This window comes from Felis catus, chromosome D3 (genome assembly GCF_018350175.1).
Source record: "Felis catus isolate Fca126 chromosome D3, F.catus_Fca126_mat1.0, whole genome shotgun sequence".
Lineage (NCBI taxonomy): Eukaryota > Metazoa > Chordata > Mammalia > Carnivora > Felidae > Felis > Felis catus.
Genome location: NC_058379.1, coordinates 17,902,603 through 17,918,276, shown reverse-complemented (window position 1 = coordinate 17,918,276; position 15,674 = coordinate 17,902,603). Strand labels below are relative to the sequence as shown.

Genomic DNA, 15,674 nt, shown 5'->3' with positions numbered 1-15,674 from the left:
AATGTGTTATAACAATACTACTACAGTTTTATAAGACCTAGTTTTAAATGTTTATTTTTGAGAGAGAGAGCACGCACATGTGAGTGGGGAAGGGGCGGAGGGCGGGGTCCAGAGGATCTGAAGCAGGCTCCACACTGTCAGCCGAGAGCCCAGTGCGGGGCTTGAACTCATAAACCGCGAGATCGAGACCTGAGCCGAAACCAAGAGTCAGACGCTTAACCGACTGAGCCGCCCAGGGGCCCACGTGTAATCTTTCTGACCTAAATGCATATTTCCAGTTTTTTCAGATGGCCCCAAGTTAGCGCACATTCTGTGGTTACACAGTCAGGTCAGCGTGAGATCTGTATGTGCTGTCTGTCGCCGTCCTCACTGCCTCCCTACGGTGTGGGGAGGAGAGGATTCTCATCCTCGTTGACAGACGGCGAGACGGAGATGAAACATGCAGTAGAGTGGCTGAGTTCACAGAATGACACGGGACCCCAAGACCATGTTGACCCTTGGGGTCTACACTGCTTTCACGTTACCCGCCACAGAGTCCCCGTGTGACAAAGCCCATTAAGGCTCCTGACGTGCGCCCCAGTGGCTGAGGGTCCTCGTGATACCTCTGTCGGCCTCGGGCTGTCCCTCACCGGCTCCCCCCGCAACCCCTCTTCCGGGGACCCTCCGGGCACTGGCCTCTGACTTTCCTCTGCCCTTCCTCCCCCGCAGCAAACAACGACACAACAAGCTGTGGCGCCAGCAGGGTGACACCTGCCTCCAGCCGCCCATGGAGGACCCCACAGGGTCTGGGGACTTCTTGCCGGAGACCCTGGACGGCACCCCAGAGGCCCAGCTGCCCTGCCTGGACGACGCTGCCCAGCCTGGGTTCCCAGACAGCAGGGCCCCAGGAGGAGCCGCCCTCCCCTGCTGCTTCCGGCGACTCTCAGACCCCCTCCTGCATCCCCCCAGCGGCGAGACCCGCAGCGTGGTCCACCTGGAGGGCCTGGAGAGGGACGCCCTCCTGGAGGAAGCAGCCGAGGCGACTGAGGCACACAGGCCGGCCGCACATCCCCAGGAAGCTTCCGGACCCTGCGAGAAGGAGGTGAAGAAGAAGCTGGAGTTCGGGAGCCCCAAGGCCCGGAGTGGCTGGTCGCCCCAGGTGGAGGAGATGGAAGGGGAGGAGGCCCCGGGAGCAGGGCGGTGGGGGCGGCCCCCGCCCCAGCTGGACCAAAGCCTGCTCAGCCGGGAAAACCTGAACAACAACAACAGCAAGAGGAGCTGTCCGGAGGACTTCGAGGTGGGCGCGGGGCTGGCCCGTCCTGCCCCCCTGCCAGCGGGCGCCATCGGAGGGGAGGGGCAGGCGTGCCCAGGTCGGGGGTCTGCGGGGCGCGCAGTCACAGCCCGGCTCGGGCTGCGCCTCCAGCTCGACTTCCTTCTTTCCCTTCTTTTTTATTTATTTTGAGAGAGGTACAGAGAGCAAGTCAGGGAAGAGTAGAGAGAGAATCTCAAGCAGGCTCTGTGCTGTCATCGTGGGGCCCGGCACGGGGCTCCAGCTCACAAACTGTGAGGTCACGATCTGAGCTGAGATCAGGAAGTCAGACGCTCAACTGACTAAGCCACCCAGACGCCCCCCGGTTTCTTTCTTACATAAAATGGAAAGCAAGACTTAGCACCCAGCTTCACGTTGATCAACACAAGACCATTCTTATTTCATACCCTCCCTCCCTTCCCCACACTCTGAATTGTCTGGAAACAAATCCCAGATGTGTCGCTTCAGTGGAGACACGACCACAATATCACCTCTAAGAAACCGGTGGGAATTGTTCCATATCATCCTGGGTCTGGTCTTCCGACTACTGTTCGGATGCTCGACTCCAGCAGTCCCCTGTGGCTCTCCTGTGTGGTGGGTTTCTGCAGCAAGGTCTTGGCAAGCTGGCGCTCGCTCAGAAAATCATTAATTCCACCAGGCTTTTCCCTCCTCCGAGCGGCCCAGGGGCGGAGGATGGGTTGGTGGGGGGTGTCCCGTGCCGCCCACTCTCGGCGTCCCCCCCTCACTCTGCGCTGGCTCGCCACGGCGAGAGCACTCGGGAAGCCGGCAGGTGCCAGCATCCCCCGTACAGAGGGTTTGCCTTGGCCACCTTTTAATACGAATGAAGTGGGGCCGACCCACCACCGACCTCCAAACGATAAAACATTCCAGACGCCATGTTCCTGACTCAGGAATTTCTCCCGCCACTCCCCCTTCCCTCAAAGAGCAAATACCCATAAAGAGAGAGGACATAAGACCTCTGCCCAGGACAGTAGTGCCTCCATCAGTCTCAGAGGGCATGGGGTGAGTCGCAGAATGGAGGAGACGAGCAGCTTGGGTAAGAAGGTACGTGAAGGACACAGCCTGCCTTCCCTGGCCAGAATTTGATTGAACGGGTGATGTGATCAAGGGAATAGGGCCAGACACAAGCATTCATTCATTTGTTCAACTCTTGTTTGTGAGCTATGGCTCCAGGTTGGTGAGGGTTCATCTGTAAGACTACGCCTTCACTCAGCGTCCTGGTCCGTTTTCACTAGAAGACAGTAGACCCTCTGAGGGCGGGGACCATGTCTTGTTTGCAGCCCCTGCGCCTGATACAGCTCATGATGTGTGACAGGTGCTCCCTAAGTAGGAGCTGGACGAGTGACTTCTCTCCCAGCCTGTCGCTCCTCGGGCTCCAAAAGGTGGTCTGAAATCTCCCACCATGGGATCATTTCACCACGTGTTAGAACGTTAGGTCCTGAAAGTTTTAGAAGAAAACTTTGGTCAGAGTTCCGGGTTGCGAGTTCAGGCTGTAGGTCGGGAGTGATCTGGTCTCACTGGTTGACCTGGAAGCCGGCCCCAGGAGTCCTGAGTAGGCTAGGATTCCGAGGGAGACCAGGCCCCCCCGCCTCCCCCACCGCACGCTCTCCATATTCTCCCCTGCAGCCTCGAGGAATCATGGCTGGGTTTCCTTAGGATTCCTCCAGGACTGGACTACCCCGTGACTTCTTAGCTTGGGGGACCTACATCTGTGACACCGGATGGGATTAATCCTTGACGGTCAGGGCCAGTGGCAGGACACAGGGAGAAACCTACAATATCAGCCCTTCGCCAAAAAGCCTTTGTTTCAGACCAGCTTGGGAATCTCACAGCTAAACCACTGTCGGGGTGAGGGTCGGCCTCCCCCACCGCAGCCCATAGGAGCAGCCCTATGGGCACATGAGGGAGGTGAGCAGGTGCCCCGCCCATCAGAAGGGCACAGTGTGGAGGCAACAGGTCACACTGACCTAGAGGCAGGTGGTTTTCCTCAGAAAACATCGCAAATGTGTTCTCCCTTGGTACATAAAACGCACCTTAGGGGCGCCTGGGTGGCTCAGTCCCTTAAGCGTCTGACCTCGGCTCAGGTCCTGATCTCGTGGTTCGTGAGTTTGAGCCCCGTGTCAGGCTCTGTGCTCGCAGTGCAGAGCCCGCTTCCGGTCCTCTGTCTCCCTCACTCTCTGCCCCTCCCCCCAAATAAATAAACAAACAAAAAAAAAGAACCACCTCAGCCTGGCTCCCTCATCCGAGACTATGGGCACCCATATTTGGGTGGGTAAGATTAAGAGGGTCTTTCCAAAGCCATTTTTGCCCTTTGCCACCTCACTGTGAAGACCAGAGTCCACAGCTACATGGTGGTTCTTTGGAGCCGTGCTGTATTCATGCTAGAAGGGCAGAGCCCCGTTTGCAGGCCACATACTCCCCAAGCACAGATTTGTTCCGAGAGGGAAAGGACGGGGGAGGCATCCACGTGAGATGGCGGAGGTGGGGTTGAGCAGGCCTTGCTCCTGACCGCCCTGCTGGCTGTGTGGCCGGAGATTTCCCCGGGATCGTGGGCACGTAGCTTCTGGAAAGTTTGGTTCGGCATCCCTAACCGCCACTGTTCATGGCCCAGGGGATTCTGAGAGGCCTCTGTTCCTGCACTGACTGAAGCGGGGGCTCCCTCTCCAGTGCCTGCCCCAGCGCCACCCCACGCCCTCCTCGTGTTCTGTGGCCGCTGGCCCGTTACCGTATACTCACCGCATTCTCGTCTCCTTTCAGCACGATGCTATATTCGGGATCCTTAACAAGGTGAAGCCTTCCTACAAATCCTGTGCCGACTGCATGTACCCTACAGCCAGCGGGGCTCCTGAGGCCTTCAGGGAGCGGGGCGAGAACCCCGGTGCCCCCGCCATCTGTACCCAGCCGACCTTCCTGCCCCACCTCACATCTTCCCCTGTGGCCTACACGTCCAGCAGGGCCCGAGCTTTAGAGAGACTGGCCTCTGGCCCAAGCGAAAGTCCCCCTTTCCTACCACCAGCAGGCTCGAGGAGGTCAGACGGTGGTGGCTCTGGGGCTGAAGCTGCCCCAGAGCTACCGGCTAGCCTTTCGGAACCTTCCAGAGAAACCCAAAGAGCCCTGCCAAAGTCCCTCCTTTTGAAGAACTCTCACTGTGATAAGAACCCTCCAAGCATGGAAGTGGCGAAGGATGAATCCCCACCCAAGAAAGATCCGAAGCCAGCCAAGGACCTGCGGCTTCTGTTCAGTAAAGAAGCTGAGAAACCAACCACCAACAGCTACTTGATGCAGCACCAGGAATCCATCATTCAGCTGCAGAAGGCGGGCTTGGTCCGGAAGCACACCAAAGAACTGGAGAGGTTAAAGGGCACGCCCGCAGACCCGGCTTCTCCCTCCAGGGACGGCACGACCAGCAGGCTGGAGGCCAGCATCCCCGAGGAGAATCCCGCTCCGCCGGGGCCCCTGCCGCTGCCTCGCCTCTCTGGGAGTGACGAGAAGTCAGAGGCCCTCCCCGCTCCACTTGAAGGAGCCCCACTCAAGAGTCCCACCCCCTTCCTCTGCCGCCTGGATCACACCAGTCATTTCTCAAAAGACTTCCTGAAGACGATCTGCTACACCCCCACCTCCTCCTCCATGAGCTCCAACCTGACCCGGAGCTCCAGCAGCGACAGCATCCACAGCGTCCGAGGCAAGCCCGGGCTCGTGAAGCAGCGGACGCAGGAGATCGAGACCCGTCTCCGGCTGGCGGGCCTCACCGTTTCCTCCCCGCTGAAACGCTCACACTCTCTGGCCAAGCTCGGAAGTCTCAACTTCTCGACAGAGGACCTGTCCGGTGAGGCGGACGCGTCCACCCTCGCCGACTCCCAGGACGCTAAGTTGGGCGAGTCTTCCTTCCCTTGTGAGCCCCGGGCAAACCCAAGGAACCCAGCTGCAGCCTCTCCGCCATCAGGGAAACCCGCTTCAGAAAACTTGAGGAGCCCCTTGTGGCTGAGCAGGAGCTGACCCGCCTCTTGCTGCGTTTGGACGGACACCGTCACGTGATCCCTCCGTGCGTTTCACCGGGGGTTTTGGTCAGCCCCTCGTATCTTGATTTCTCCTAAACAGTGGATGCTCGGACTTTCCCCCTCTTGCCACAGAGAGGAGGGGAAGAGACAAAAAATAACGTAGCCCAAGAAGAAAGGGGGAAGAAGCCAGCTGTGTGGCCCTGGAGAGCCAGAAGCCGTCGGCCAGTAGATACAAAACCCTGATCCCCAGGTCCTGTGGTTTCAGGAAGAATCCTGTTTTAAAAAAGCATATACAGATGTGCAGACACATCGCAAGTACTCCCTTGGCACCGTGCGAAAGAATGGGAGCCGAGATGGCTCCATCGCCACGCGCACGTTCCTAGCTCATTCGGGCCCTCGCGGGGAAACGCTTGGATGGCAATATTAAGTCCTACCTCTGTTCTTGCTGTGCTTTTTGTTTTTAAGATACAACAGTGACCCAGGCTCGTTCCGGGGAATGATGCTGTGTCAGAAAAGGTTTTTTCCAAAAGAGAGTTTTTTTCTTTGGTCCCCACCAAAAAAAAAAAAAAACCACCCCAAAAAGCGTTAAGACTTTTAAGTCGACCGCACCAAGCGCCGCTAGGTAAAGTGAACACGAAGTCGTCCAGTGCCGTTGTTGAACCAACTCTATGGCGCGTACAGATCATCCGTACGGTTGACTTCTTTGTCCTGGTTGTGTTGTTACGGCTGAGTGATGCGCGTCTGGTCAGCGCCGGGGCGAGGGGCAGGGGGACGGGAACGTACGTGACGTCCTTGGTCGTTGCCAATGGCAAAGTTTAAACTGCCCCCAACCTGGGAAGGAGGACCCACGACGCACTGCGGGTCCCTCATCCGCTGCTGGACCCGGTGCGGTTGTGTTGAGGCTTTGGAAGTGATTGGGCGTCTGGTGGGGACGGTGGTGCTGCCACTTGGATCGATCGTCCTGCCAGGAGCCCCGGCCCTCGGGTTCCTTGGGTCACAGGAGTGTGTTTGGGGAGGCAGAGGGGGTCTCCCTCCTGGGGAGCGACTCTGCAGCAGCTTCTCAGAGAAACGAGATGATGGAAAAGCTTCCCAGATGTTTACAGCTGCCCCTTCCTTAGGTGAGGACACTGCTTCCTGTTTCTCTCTGGCTCTTCCTCGCGGTGAGGCCAGAGCGGAGGAGAGGTCTGTAGTCCTGGCCTGGGCTCCAGGTAGCCCCCTTTCAGAATCCAGTGAGCTGCACACGTCATGCTGTCACTGGTTCCGGGCTGGGGGGGCGGGGGGGGGTGGCGTTGGGGGAGGGGCTCCGCAGGTGTTGTGCGGAGCCCCTGTTAAAATATTTTGGAGAGAGAGAAAAGAGGCTCGGTGGGTAAGGCAGAAAGGTTTCATCCAAGGAGGCAGAAAACTGGTGTACGGACCCATGGGCCAAGAACATTTTTAAGAGGTTACAAAAAAAATAACAATACGCAACAGGTGCCAGGTAGCCAGCGAAGCTTAAGATACTCACCCTCCAGCCCTTTATAAAGTTTGCGGACCCTGGGCTTTATTCGACACCTCGGGGCTCCAGAACAAAACTGGCGAATCTGAAGGCCCTCCCTGCCTCTTGGACACCTCAAGCCAAACCCTTGCCTTCTCCCGACCCAGACCTTGCCAGCACGCCCCCCCCCCCCCCCGCGCGCGCGTGGCTCTCACGCAGGGTAGGGTCGCTGTGTAGGTGCGAGGGCGCTGCTGGTCAAAGCTTTCCCGGAGTATAGCTGGCTCTCCGCTGGCGGCCAGATTGGTTCAGTGAAACTACAAGCCTCCCGGGCCCAGCCAAGCTCCGAAAGTGGGCGAAGGAGTCGCCCTCTTACGTTTTACGTTGGTCAGACCTGGGCCCCCTGAGAGCACTCGGGAAGGATCTTCAGGAACAAGGGTGATCCACATTCCAACTAGCGAGTAGAGTCTGTGCAAAAATGCTCTCTCCAGGAACTTTTCCTCTCTGGCGTTCTTTTTTATTTTTATTTTTTATCATTTTTTTTTTCTAACATTACGTTACTTTATAGGAACTTATTTTCCCACCTGTCAATCCAAACCACCTTAAAAGGTGATTATCTGCTTCTTCCTGAAAACCCTTTTGGGTACCCCGCCCCCCCCCCCACTCCCGCCACCGCCCTGGCCAAAAGAAACATAGTCTCAAAAAACATACCAAGTTCAATACGTTTTGCCAAATTAAATTTCATGTGGTGGCTCAATTTTTGTGTCAAAATAATCCTTTAGATTTGACGCTGACAGGCTTGGGTTACTCTTTTAAGACCAGGTCTGTGTGGGAGAACCGGATGTTTTTAATTTTCAAAGTGTAGGAGGAGGATTAGGAATTTGAGTGAGTCTCTGGCTTCCGGTTGCCCATTTGTCTTCAGAAGCACGGCTCGCCTTTCAGCGTCTACACAGACCAGGGCCCAGGTCCCCATTATCAGAGCAAAATGAAGCCCTCTTGATTTAATGGCTACCACTCTGGCCTGGAGGAAAGGATCAAAGCTTTTCTCCCAGACCCGGAGGAGCAAGAACACCCCACCAGGCTTGGGGGCACCCTGGCAAAGACAGGCTCACGCTGGCCCCTGGAAGAGGAAGTTTGTGCCACACGACATGCCGTGTCTGGACCGATGCCCCGTCTCGTCTTCCTTGCTGATGGCGAGAATTCTGAACATGGGTGGCACAAGTTAGAGGCGGGGTCTTTGCTGTGAAAGTCGTTGGTTTTGGTGACCACCCTCTTCGGAGAACGCCCTTGCTGAAACAGAGAGCAAAAGTTTCCTAAGTCAGCTTGATGATCTCCCTGAGCCTTGAACCGCTGTTCACGTACTGTCTCGCCTCTCTCTCTTTTGCTTTAATTCCTGTGGCATGCCAGAAGTTAGACTCAACTTCCCCAGATGTTCATCTTGCATTGATTCGGGGCGGGGAGGGTCTTCTTGTGAAGCTTTAAGTATTCAGGGGAAACTGGTCACGGAGAGAGAAACCACAGGACCCCCTGGTCATGATCTGACAATGTCGATTTCAGTTTCTTGGCCGGGTAGCGACTGCAGGGCCTTGGAGCGATGTCCATCACCGCGTGAACTTGAGAACAAAGTTGCCCACTCTTGGCATTCCCTGCTGCTTTGATCTCACGGTGTGGGGACCCATGCCGAGCTCTGGGTGCCCAACAGCAGGCTCCTGGGTAGTGGGTAGTGGTACCCTGTCTGTCATGCATGAGATCGCTCACTAGCTGCTCACAGATGGCTGCACTGTGCCAGCCTCTTCTGTTCCCCCCCACACCTCTCGCCAAAAACCATTCCAGCCCCTTCTAGAGCCTTTTCCCTCCCGGATAAGCCCAGAGGATGCCACAGAATTAACCTCTTCAGGACAGCCCTGGACTTAGGCACCCCTGTCTCTCCATACCGGCCAGATCCCAGAAGGTTCATGACTCGCCCTGCTCCCTTGGGACCATTTCTCCCCAGTGAGAAGAAATGCTACATCGTCAAGGTCATAGAAGTAACCTTACCCAAGGTGTCTGAAGAGAGACGTGCCCTCTGTTGACAGGAAATGCCCGCTGCTGGAATACATTTCACCCAGCGCTCCTCTGGCTTGCCACCTGGTGGGGCTTCCCGCAGACACAGCGAGGGCAGGAGCACTAGGCAGGCTAAGGAGTTTGTGACACAGCATGGTGCACGTTCACCTGCTCTGCTCCCACCCCGCAGGTTCTTGCCGATGCTGCATGCCAAACACAGGTAGTTGATCGACCCCCACGCTCAGCTACTTGGTCTTACTGTGTGCGTTCCGTAACTGAATCCCCGTGTGTAGGAGTTCACGCCGCATCAATAGACCTACAGCTTGAATCACATCATACTGTGGGCCACTTCTGTCCCACCCACATCCACGCCGTGTCCCCCGAGTCCGAAGTGGACCACCTTGACCCATCTGGAGTGGGGCTGTGCAGCGGTCCCCACAGCAGACCCGGACGTGACCACCTTTTGTCTTGCAGCCGGTGCCCTGGCCTCAGTCAGTCTCTTAAATAGGAGTCTTTATAACCAGCCCTCCAGCCCTCCGCGGTCCTTTGTGTTGGCCATGCCACACAAGAAGGTGGCTGCTTCCTCCCCCCTCTTCCGACACTATAATTGTTGTTTTACAATTGAGTGCCTTAATAATAGTTTACGAATACTGTGTATTTATGGGAAACTGTTAAGCTCTCACCTGTGATTGGACCTTTGCCTTGTCGGTGGTGGTTGGCGTGCGGGCCGGAGCTCGCCCTGCCCCACGCATGCGCTCATCTGCTGCGCGGTCGTGCGTGGGGTGGGGGTGGGGGGACCTGCAGGCGAGGCAGGCGCTGGCTCACGCCGCGCCCCACAGTTGCAAGGAAAGCACGGAATTTGGTTTGCTAGCCAGCTGGGGGGTGGCATCCCGCCCCGTCACACGATTGTACTCTTGTCTCATAGAGATCTCTTACCACCGAGGCTACCCTGTCTCCCCCGCCCCCCGGCCGGTGTCCTGAGCTCCCTGCAACAAAACGCAGGTGCAGGCACCACCCCCTGCAAAATCAGGAACTCTACAAGATAAGTTCTTTGGTTTTCAGAAGCTGCCAGTGGGTTCCAGCGTGTTGCGTTACGGTATCGATGATTTTTTTTTATTATATTGTTTTTCTTCTTGTTTTTTTATATATATATATATTTAAAAGGCAGTATCTTTTGTACTGTGAATTTGCAGTAGAAGATGCATAACGCACTTTTTCTTCTGTTGGTGCGTACTGTAATAGTTCGTGTGCTTCTCGTGATGAGAATAAACTTTTTCTTTATACGTGTTTGATGACCTATGAACTTGTGCAAAAGGAAACTGCTTCTTCAATCCTTGCCAAGACAGTCAGACATAGCTGCGTCATCCCGACAGCCAGTCTTTACTGAGCACCTACTGTGCGCTAAGCCCTGTACGAAAAACCCAGACACGTTAGACCGAAGAAAGAACCAAGGGCAGAAATGTGAGCTCCTCCAGGAATTGTCTGGTTTTCCTCCTGGTTTTGTCAGTGAGGAAGAACAGGCCCACTTGCGGGTGGTCATGGGACTTGGACGCTGGCTGGTGTCTCTTCTTGCACAAGCAGAAGACAGCTAACTAGCTCCTCAGACCCACCTAAGCTATGCCAGCCACACGTCACGGGGGAGGGGACTGTGGAGGCTAATTATCGCTAGCGACCGAGGCAGGAATCCCAGGGAACTTCAGTTGCTACACACAACAGAGGCTTATCTCACGCCCAGGTCACAATCCATGGCAGGTCAGGACCTTTGGGTGGCTCTCCAGCCTTGGTGACTCATGAAGCTGAGCTACTTGGCGTTTTAAACCCTGTGCTATCTTGGTGTTCTTTGCTTCTGGCTGTGCAGTCGGGGGAAAGAGCATGGGGACTCTCATTCTTCACGGCCTTTGGACGCAATACATCACACGTCCAGACCGCCGGGAGGTGTACGGGCACACGTGCTTGGCGGGCAGCACCGTCTGCCACAGGGACCTTGGCGCGACCACTGAATTCCAGTGCCTGTGGATCCGCGAAATACTTTGTTGAGTTCACCCCGGCTTGCTGGGTCTGTCACCTGGACTCCCAGAAGACAGATGGATAAACCGGAATGCAAGCTGATTACTTTAGAACAAGAATTATTAGCCGTCAAGCAGGTCAGATTACTCTCCCTTGCCAATTAGCACATTGAGTCCTCTAGGCGAATCTACATTTGAAGCCAAACTATGGTCAGGAATTGCTTCTTGAGTATGAAATCAAAGCAGAAGGTTTGGGGAGGTGGTTCTAATGGGCCACGCCAGGAAGCTGCGGGGCAGTCCTTTCTGTAAGATGTTTTTGAAATCAAACCACCGAGGGTCATGGTTCAGGACAGTCTTCGTTGGCAAGGCTGGAGACACCTCATAAATTCTCTTCAGGCTCCAAATATGAATCAGAGCCCAGGGATCAGGCCCAGCACTCTGTATGTTCCCGATGGATTCCCTGGGAATTCTAAAGGCCAAGTTCAAACACCATCAAAATAAGAATGTGACACAGTGGAGCAGGCTTCCACTTAGCTGGTTACAATCACATTCCATGCATGCTTTCTAGAGACAACACCCACATCCCTCTAACAGAATGCGGGGGTGTTGCCAAAACCCACCAGATACTCATTTACCCAGGGCCCTAGCAGAATGTTCCTACAATTGGCTGACTTTACCCCGATTTCACCCCCAAGAGTAACAGTCCTGAGGTGGAGCGAGATCCCAGATCACGCCTCCAGCCGGGGGGGTAGTTTTGCACACGAGGACGCTCCTGCCTGTTTGTGTTTACGCCCAGAGAAGCCCCTCTTGGCAAGATGCTTGGAGGGGACTCCAGAAGGCAGAGCTTGGAGAACGGCATTTCGGAAGGCAGTGGGAGGGGAAGCCCTTCCTAAAGACGCCTCCTGCCCAGGAAAGACCAGCCACGCACCCTGTGCCCCAGCGGTAGGGAGCAGATTCTACTGGTCCTTCTGTGTACCCAGCACTTCACGGAAGGAGTCCCACTGAGTCCTTCAGACAGCCCTGTTGATGTTACCCGCAGTTTACGCGTGAAGAGACGGGCCTGCAGAGTGTAAGTGATTGGCCCGTGGTCACATGTGGAAAGCGGTGAAGCCAGTCAGTACTGCTTCTTCCCCACCTAAAACCTTGCCAAGCAAGCTGAAGCTGCATTCTTGATCTCCCTATAGGTGTCAGCAAGAAAGCACAGGAGTCAGAAATGAAGCCTCCCTCCCGCCCCTGGGAAATCTGACCTACGTCCAGCTCCAAAGGCTATTTGGACAACATAAGGTGTGTGTCTCTTGCCCAAGTCGTATCCACCATTTTTGGGTTTTGTTTTGTTTTTTGTTTTGTTTTTTTTTTTTTGCCTTTAAAGGGAAACTGCTCGTGCATCCTGAAGTATATCTATAAAGGGTCCCATTTCAGCTCGAAGGTCCTCTTGTTGTACACGGTTCCAGCAGATAAAATGTTGGTGTTGGCACAAGCAGCCTCCGGGCACAGAAAAGGATGCAGGGGGCCCTGGTGCTAAGAGACACGTTCTCCTGCAGGTGGTATGTTGGAGGTGGTGAGCTCCCTCTAGTTTTGAAATCGGATATCAATGGGTTAAGAACAATGTTACCTACCTCATGGAGCCGGTGATTTGAGAATTAGCCAATAATGTACGGAACCCCCTTTTGCCTGGCACACCGTCCACGCCGAATCGACGGTGGCCGTTATTGTTGGTACTGGGCAGGAGGGACGGAGGGGAGGGAGGCAGGAAGGAAGTAACGTACACCGAGCACCTACTACTGACAAGCGGTGGTCCGCACAGCAGATATGAGCCCGTTTTACAAACGAGGGTTGGAAGCTCAGAGGGTTAGGGAGTATGGGTCAGAGCCCCACAGCCAGAAAGGGACAGAGGTCCAGGGTGTCTGACTCCAAATTCATCTACTTTCTACCCCACCACCCTCTCCCCAAAGATAATAGCCCACCGTGTACTTAGTGCAATGCTTAGCATAGCAGGTGCTCAATAAATACCTCACGATTGTGAACGAGTGAGCAAATGAATGAAATACGCTGTGACAGTGAACCGTAGTTTCATTCACTAAGGCCTAGAAAGTTTGGGGACACCCATGCCTGCCTAAACCAAGTTCCTCCGGGGCAAGGGCAGTGTCTGTCACCACCTGGACCCCAGCAAGGGCTTGGCACATTTGACTGAAACTTAGGTCAATACGGGGCATTAGCTATGACTCTAAGAATCCTGAGTTGCTCAGAGTCCAAAAGAATCTGAAAGGTCACCCAAGCAAGGTCCCTTTAGCACATCCATCCATTCTTGCATTCTTCCCCCATTCTCAGCTCCCCGGCCATGTGTCATGCCTTGGGGACAAAGAGGAGGCCATCTATTTCATCCCTGGGGGGTCCTGACAGAAAACCCTCTTGCAAAAGACAAGAAGGAAATATACCACCTGCTAACAGAAATGGAGTTGGACAGGTAGGATTCAAGGTTTATGTTTTTTCCTCCTTTTACCTATTTTCCAACATCTGTGCAGCAAGCAGGGTTGTGTTACTTTTATTAAAAAAGGGGGGGGGGCGCCTGGCTGGCTCAGTCAGAAAGCATGTGACTCTTGATCTCAGGGTTGCGAATTGGAGCCCCATGTGGGGGTACAGAGATTACTTAAATACAAACTTTTACAAAAATAAATAAATAAAATTAAAAAGGGAAACATAAAGAGCTAATGAAAGGATGCTTTTGTATTGAGCTACGATTCGCAGGACAAGCTCCCAGGCTCCTGGTTCCAGGGGACTGGGCTAGGCATTTTGCGGGGGAAGGTCTTTGGGCCCCTCTGACGAGCTAGCACGGCCCGGGAATGGACAGGGAGATCCCGGATGGTAGTGCCTCACTACCCTGGTCTGTGAGCTTCTCCAGGCCGCTCAGGCCCACCCTCTGAGTATTTGGCGTGGCAGGGAAGCGTCCAGGGCTGGCTTCGTGGTCCGCGGCACAGGGCTCTGCACTTAACAAGGGCATCGCGATTGGCCTAAGTCTCCGCTATCGCTCTTCTGAAATCCCCGTAATTCCTCGACAAAGACCAGGCCTTTCCATTTTGCGTTGGGCCCTGCAAATCATGTAGCCAGCCCCGGCAGGATCCCCCTTCCAACCAAGGGCTTCGGAACAAGGCAGGCCGGGGTCCCAGCACGAGCTCCCTGACTCACCTATTCTGTGACCTGGAGCAAGGGACTTCACCTCCCTGGGACTCAAGTTTCTTAAGACGAAGAACAAAAATAACCTCATAGTGATGTGATAAAAGGTGAGCACAAAGTACGTGCCCCCGAATCGTACTGTTATTTGTTACATAAAGTACTTACCACTGGCCCGACACAGAGTAATGCTCCAGCGGGGAGGACGCTGGTCTCCGGCCAGACGCCCACAGATCAGACGCCGCTGATGGACGGCTCTCCTCCCCACCCTGCTTCCTGTGCACGGCTCTGGAGAGCAGAGCGGGTAGGTACTCGGCTGGGATGCGCACACATACGCTCCCCCTCCCCTGCCCACTCGGAGGACCCTGCCTCTGCCTCTCTCCAGATGCAAACACCGTCCGTCCCCCCACCCCGACCCAGACCCGCGTGGTTCTTCACAACAAGCCTCCGGGGAAGGGAACGGCGTGGGCGGCCCGTGAGCGTGGGCTGGTCCCTGACGCGATCCAGAGGTACATCCTGTTCTGGCGTCGCCATGGCACAGCCGAACATCTGCCACAACAAACGGCTGTGGCCGGCGGCTGGCAGTGGGGCCGGGGCCGGGCAAGGGAGGCTGGGGCTGAGAGCCCGCGAGACCGAGCAGGCCTCGAACCGGACAGCGATCTGGGAAACCTCCCCGGCACCCCGGCCACCTCCCCGCGACACGGGCACGTGCGCACACGCATGCGCACACTGTGTCTAGGAGGCTTCCAGGGACTCGGCCCCGTAGGGAAGAAGAATTCCCGATTCCCGATTTTCTTCCTGGAGATCCTGGGAGAAGATCGCTGGCCAGCGCGAAGCCTTAGCAGGGCTTCCCCTCCTCTCCTCACCATCCCCCCCCCCCCCCCCGACTGCCCCGAATTCTCATCCTGGTCTAGCTCGCTCACAGCCGGGCTCCCAGATCTGCCCTAGGCCCCATCCCGCTCCTAAAATGGAATTTGCTTTCCTGGTTGTTATTGTTGTTTTTCCTGATTAGAAAGTAAAACACAGTCATTGTATCAAAATCACATGATGTCCACAGCGACAATAGCTGCGCTCCTGGTGCATGAGCCAGCGGCTGAGCCACATACCTCTCATTAAAAATACGCATGCATAAAAGGCCCGTGGTACTTGCTATACATGCATTTGTAAAAAAAAACAAAAAAAAAAAAAAAAAAAACAAAAAAAACAACCTGTTAAAATCTGATCCCGAACGTCCAGCTGGGAATGCAGGTATTAACACACTTTCTACAGGAAGAAAACAGAAGCTCAGGTAGGTGACCTGCCCGAGGTCACTAGTGAGTGTCTGATCTGGATTTGAATCCAGGTTATACCAACACTAGAGAGCTTTAAGCCCAGAATCTTCCACCACCCCCACCACCCCCGCCCTTTGCTGCTTCTCTTAGTTTCTTGAACACCTCGTCAGGTCCACTCCTTTTTTCAGGCCACACGCCCCCAGTGCTGACCTCATTCCTGCTGGAAGCCCCAGAGGTCCAGCTGAGGTCATGGTTCTGGCCCTAGACTTATGAAGGCCACACCCTGTCTGGGGCCTTTGGGCCCTCCCCTGTTTGCCTGTGTTCCTGCCCTCCAAGAGTTTTAGCACTCTCCCCGGGCCTGCCCAGGGCCCAGACTTCAGCAGTACCACACCTCTTCCCTCTGCCCAC

At 55.3% G+C, this 15,674-nt stretch overlaps 1 protein-coding gene and 1 long non-coding RNA gene across 9 annotated transcripts in view; one reads left to right on the top strand and one right to left on the bottom strand.

The window, feature by feature from the left end:
- SSH1 (slingshot protein phosphatase 1) overlaps window positions 1–10,120 on the top strand; it is a 60,487-nt gene extending 50,367 nt beyond the window's left edge. For 6 of the 7 annotated variants that reach the window (XM_023241505.2, XM_023241508.2, XM_045041710.1 and 3 more), the window contains 2 exons: window positions 709–1,276; window positions 4,067–10,120. In XM_023241505.2, coding sequence (XP_023097273.2) covers window positions 709–1,276; window positions 4,067–5,305 — 1,807 coding nt within the window. In that variant the 3' untranslated portion in view covers window positions 5,306–10,120. The remainder of the gene's footprint in view (window positions 1–708; window positions 1,277–4,066) is intronic. The other variant, XM_023241507.2, reaches the window with a different exon arrangement.
- LOC109493253 lies at window positions 2,440–14,856 on the bottom strand. 2 transcript variants are annotated; one of them, XR_002737215.2, is made up of 2 exons: window positions 14,164–14,856; window positions 2,440–2,747 (listed from the first exon to the last, which is right to left on the bottom strand). It is a non-coding gene; the product is annotated as an uncharacterized LOC109493253 (long non-coding RNA). The 2 variants fall into 2 exon arrangements; XR_006587951.1 differs by lacking the exon at window positions 2,440–2,747 and adding an exon at window positions 9,966–14,060.
- Window positions 14,857–15,674: the final 818 nt, after the last annotated feature.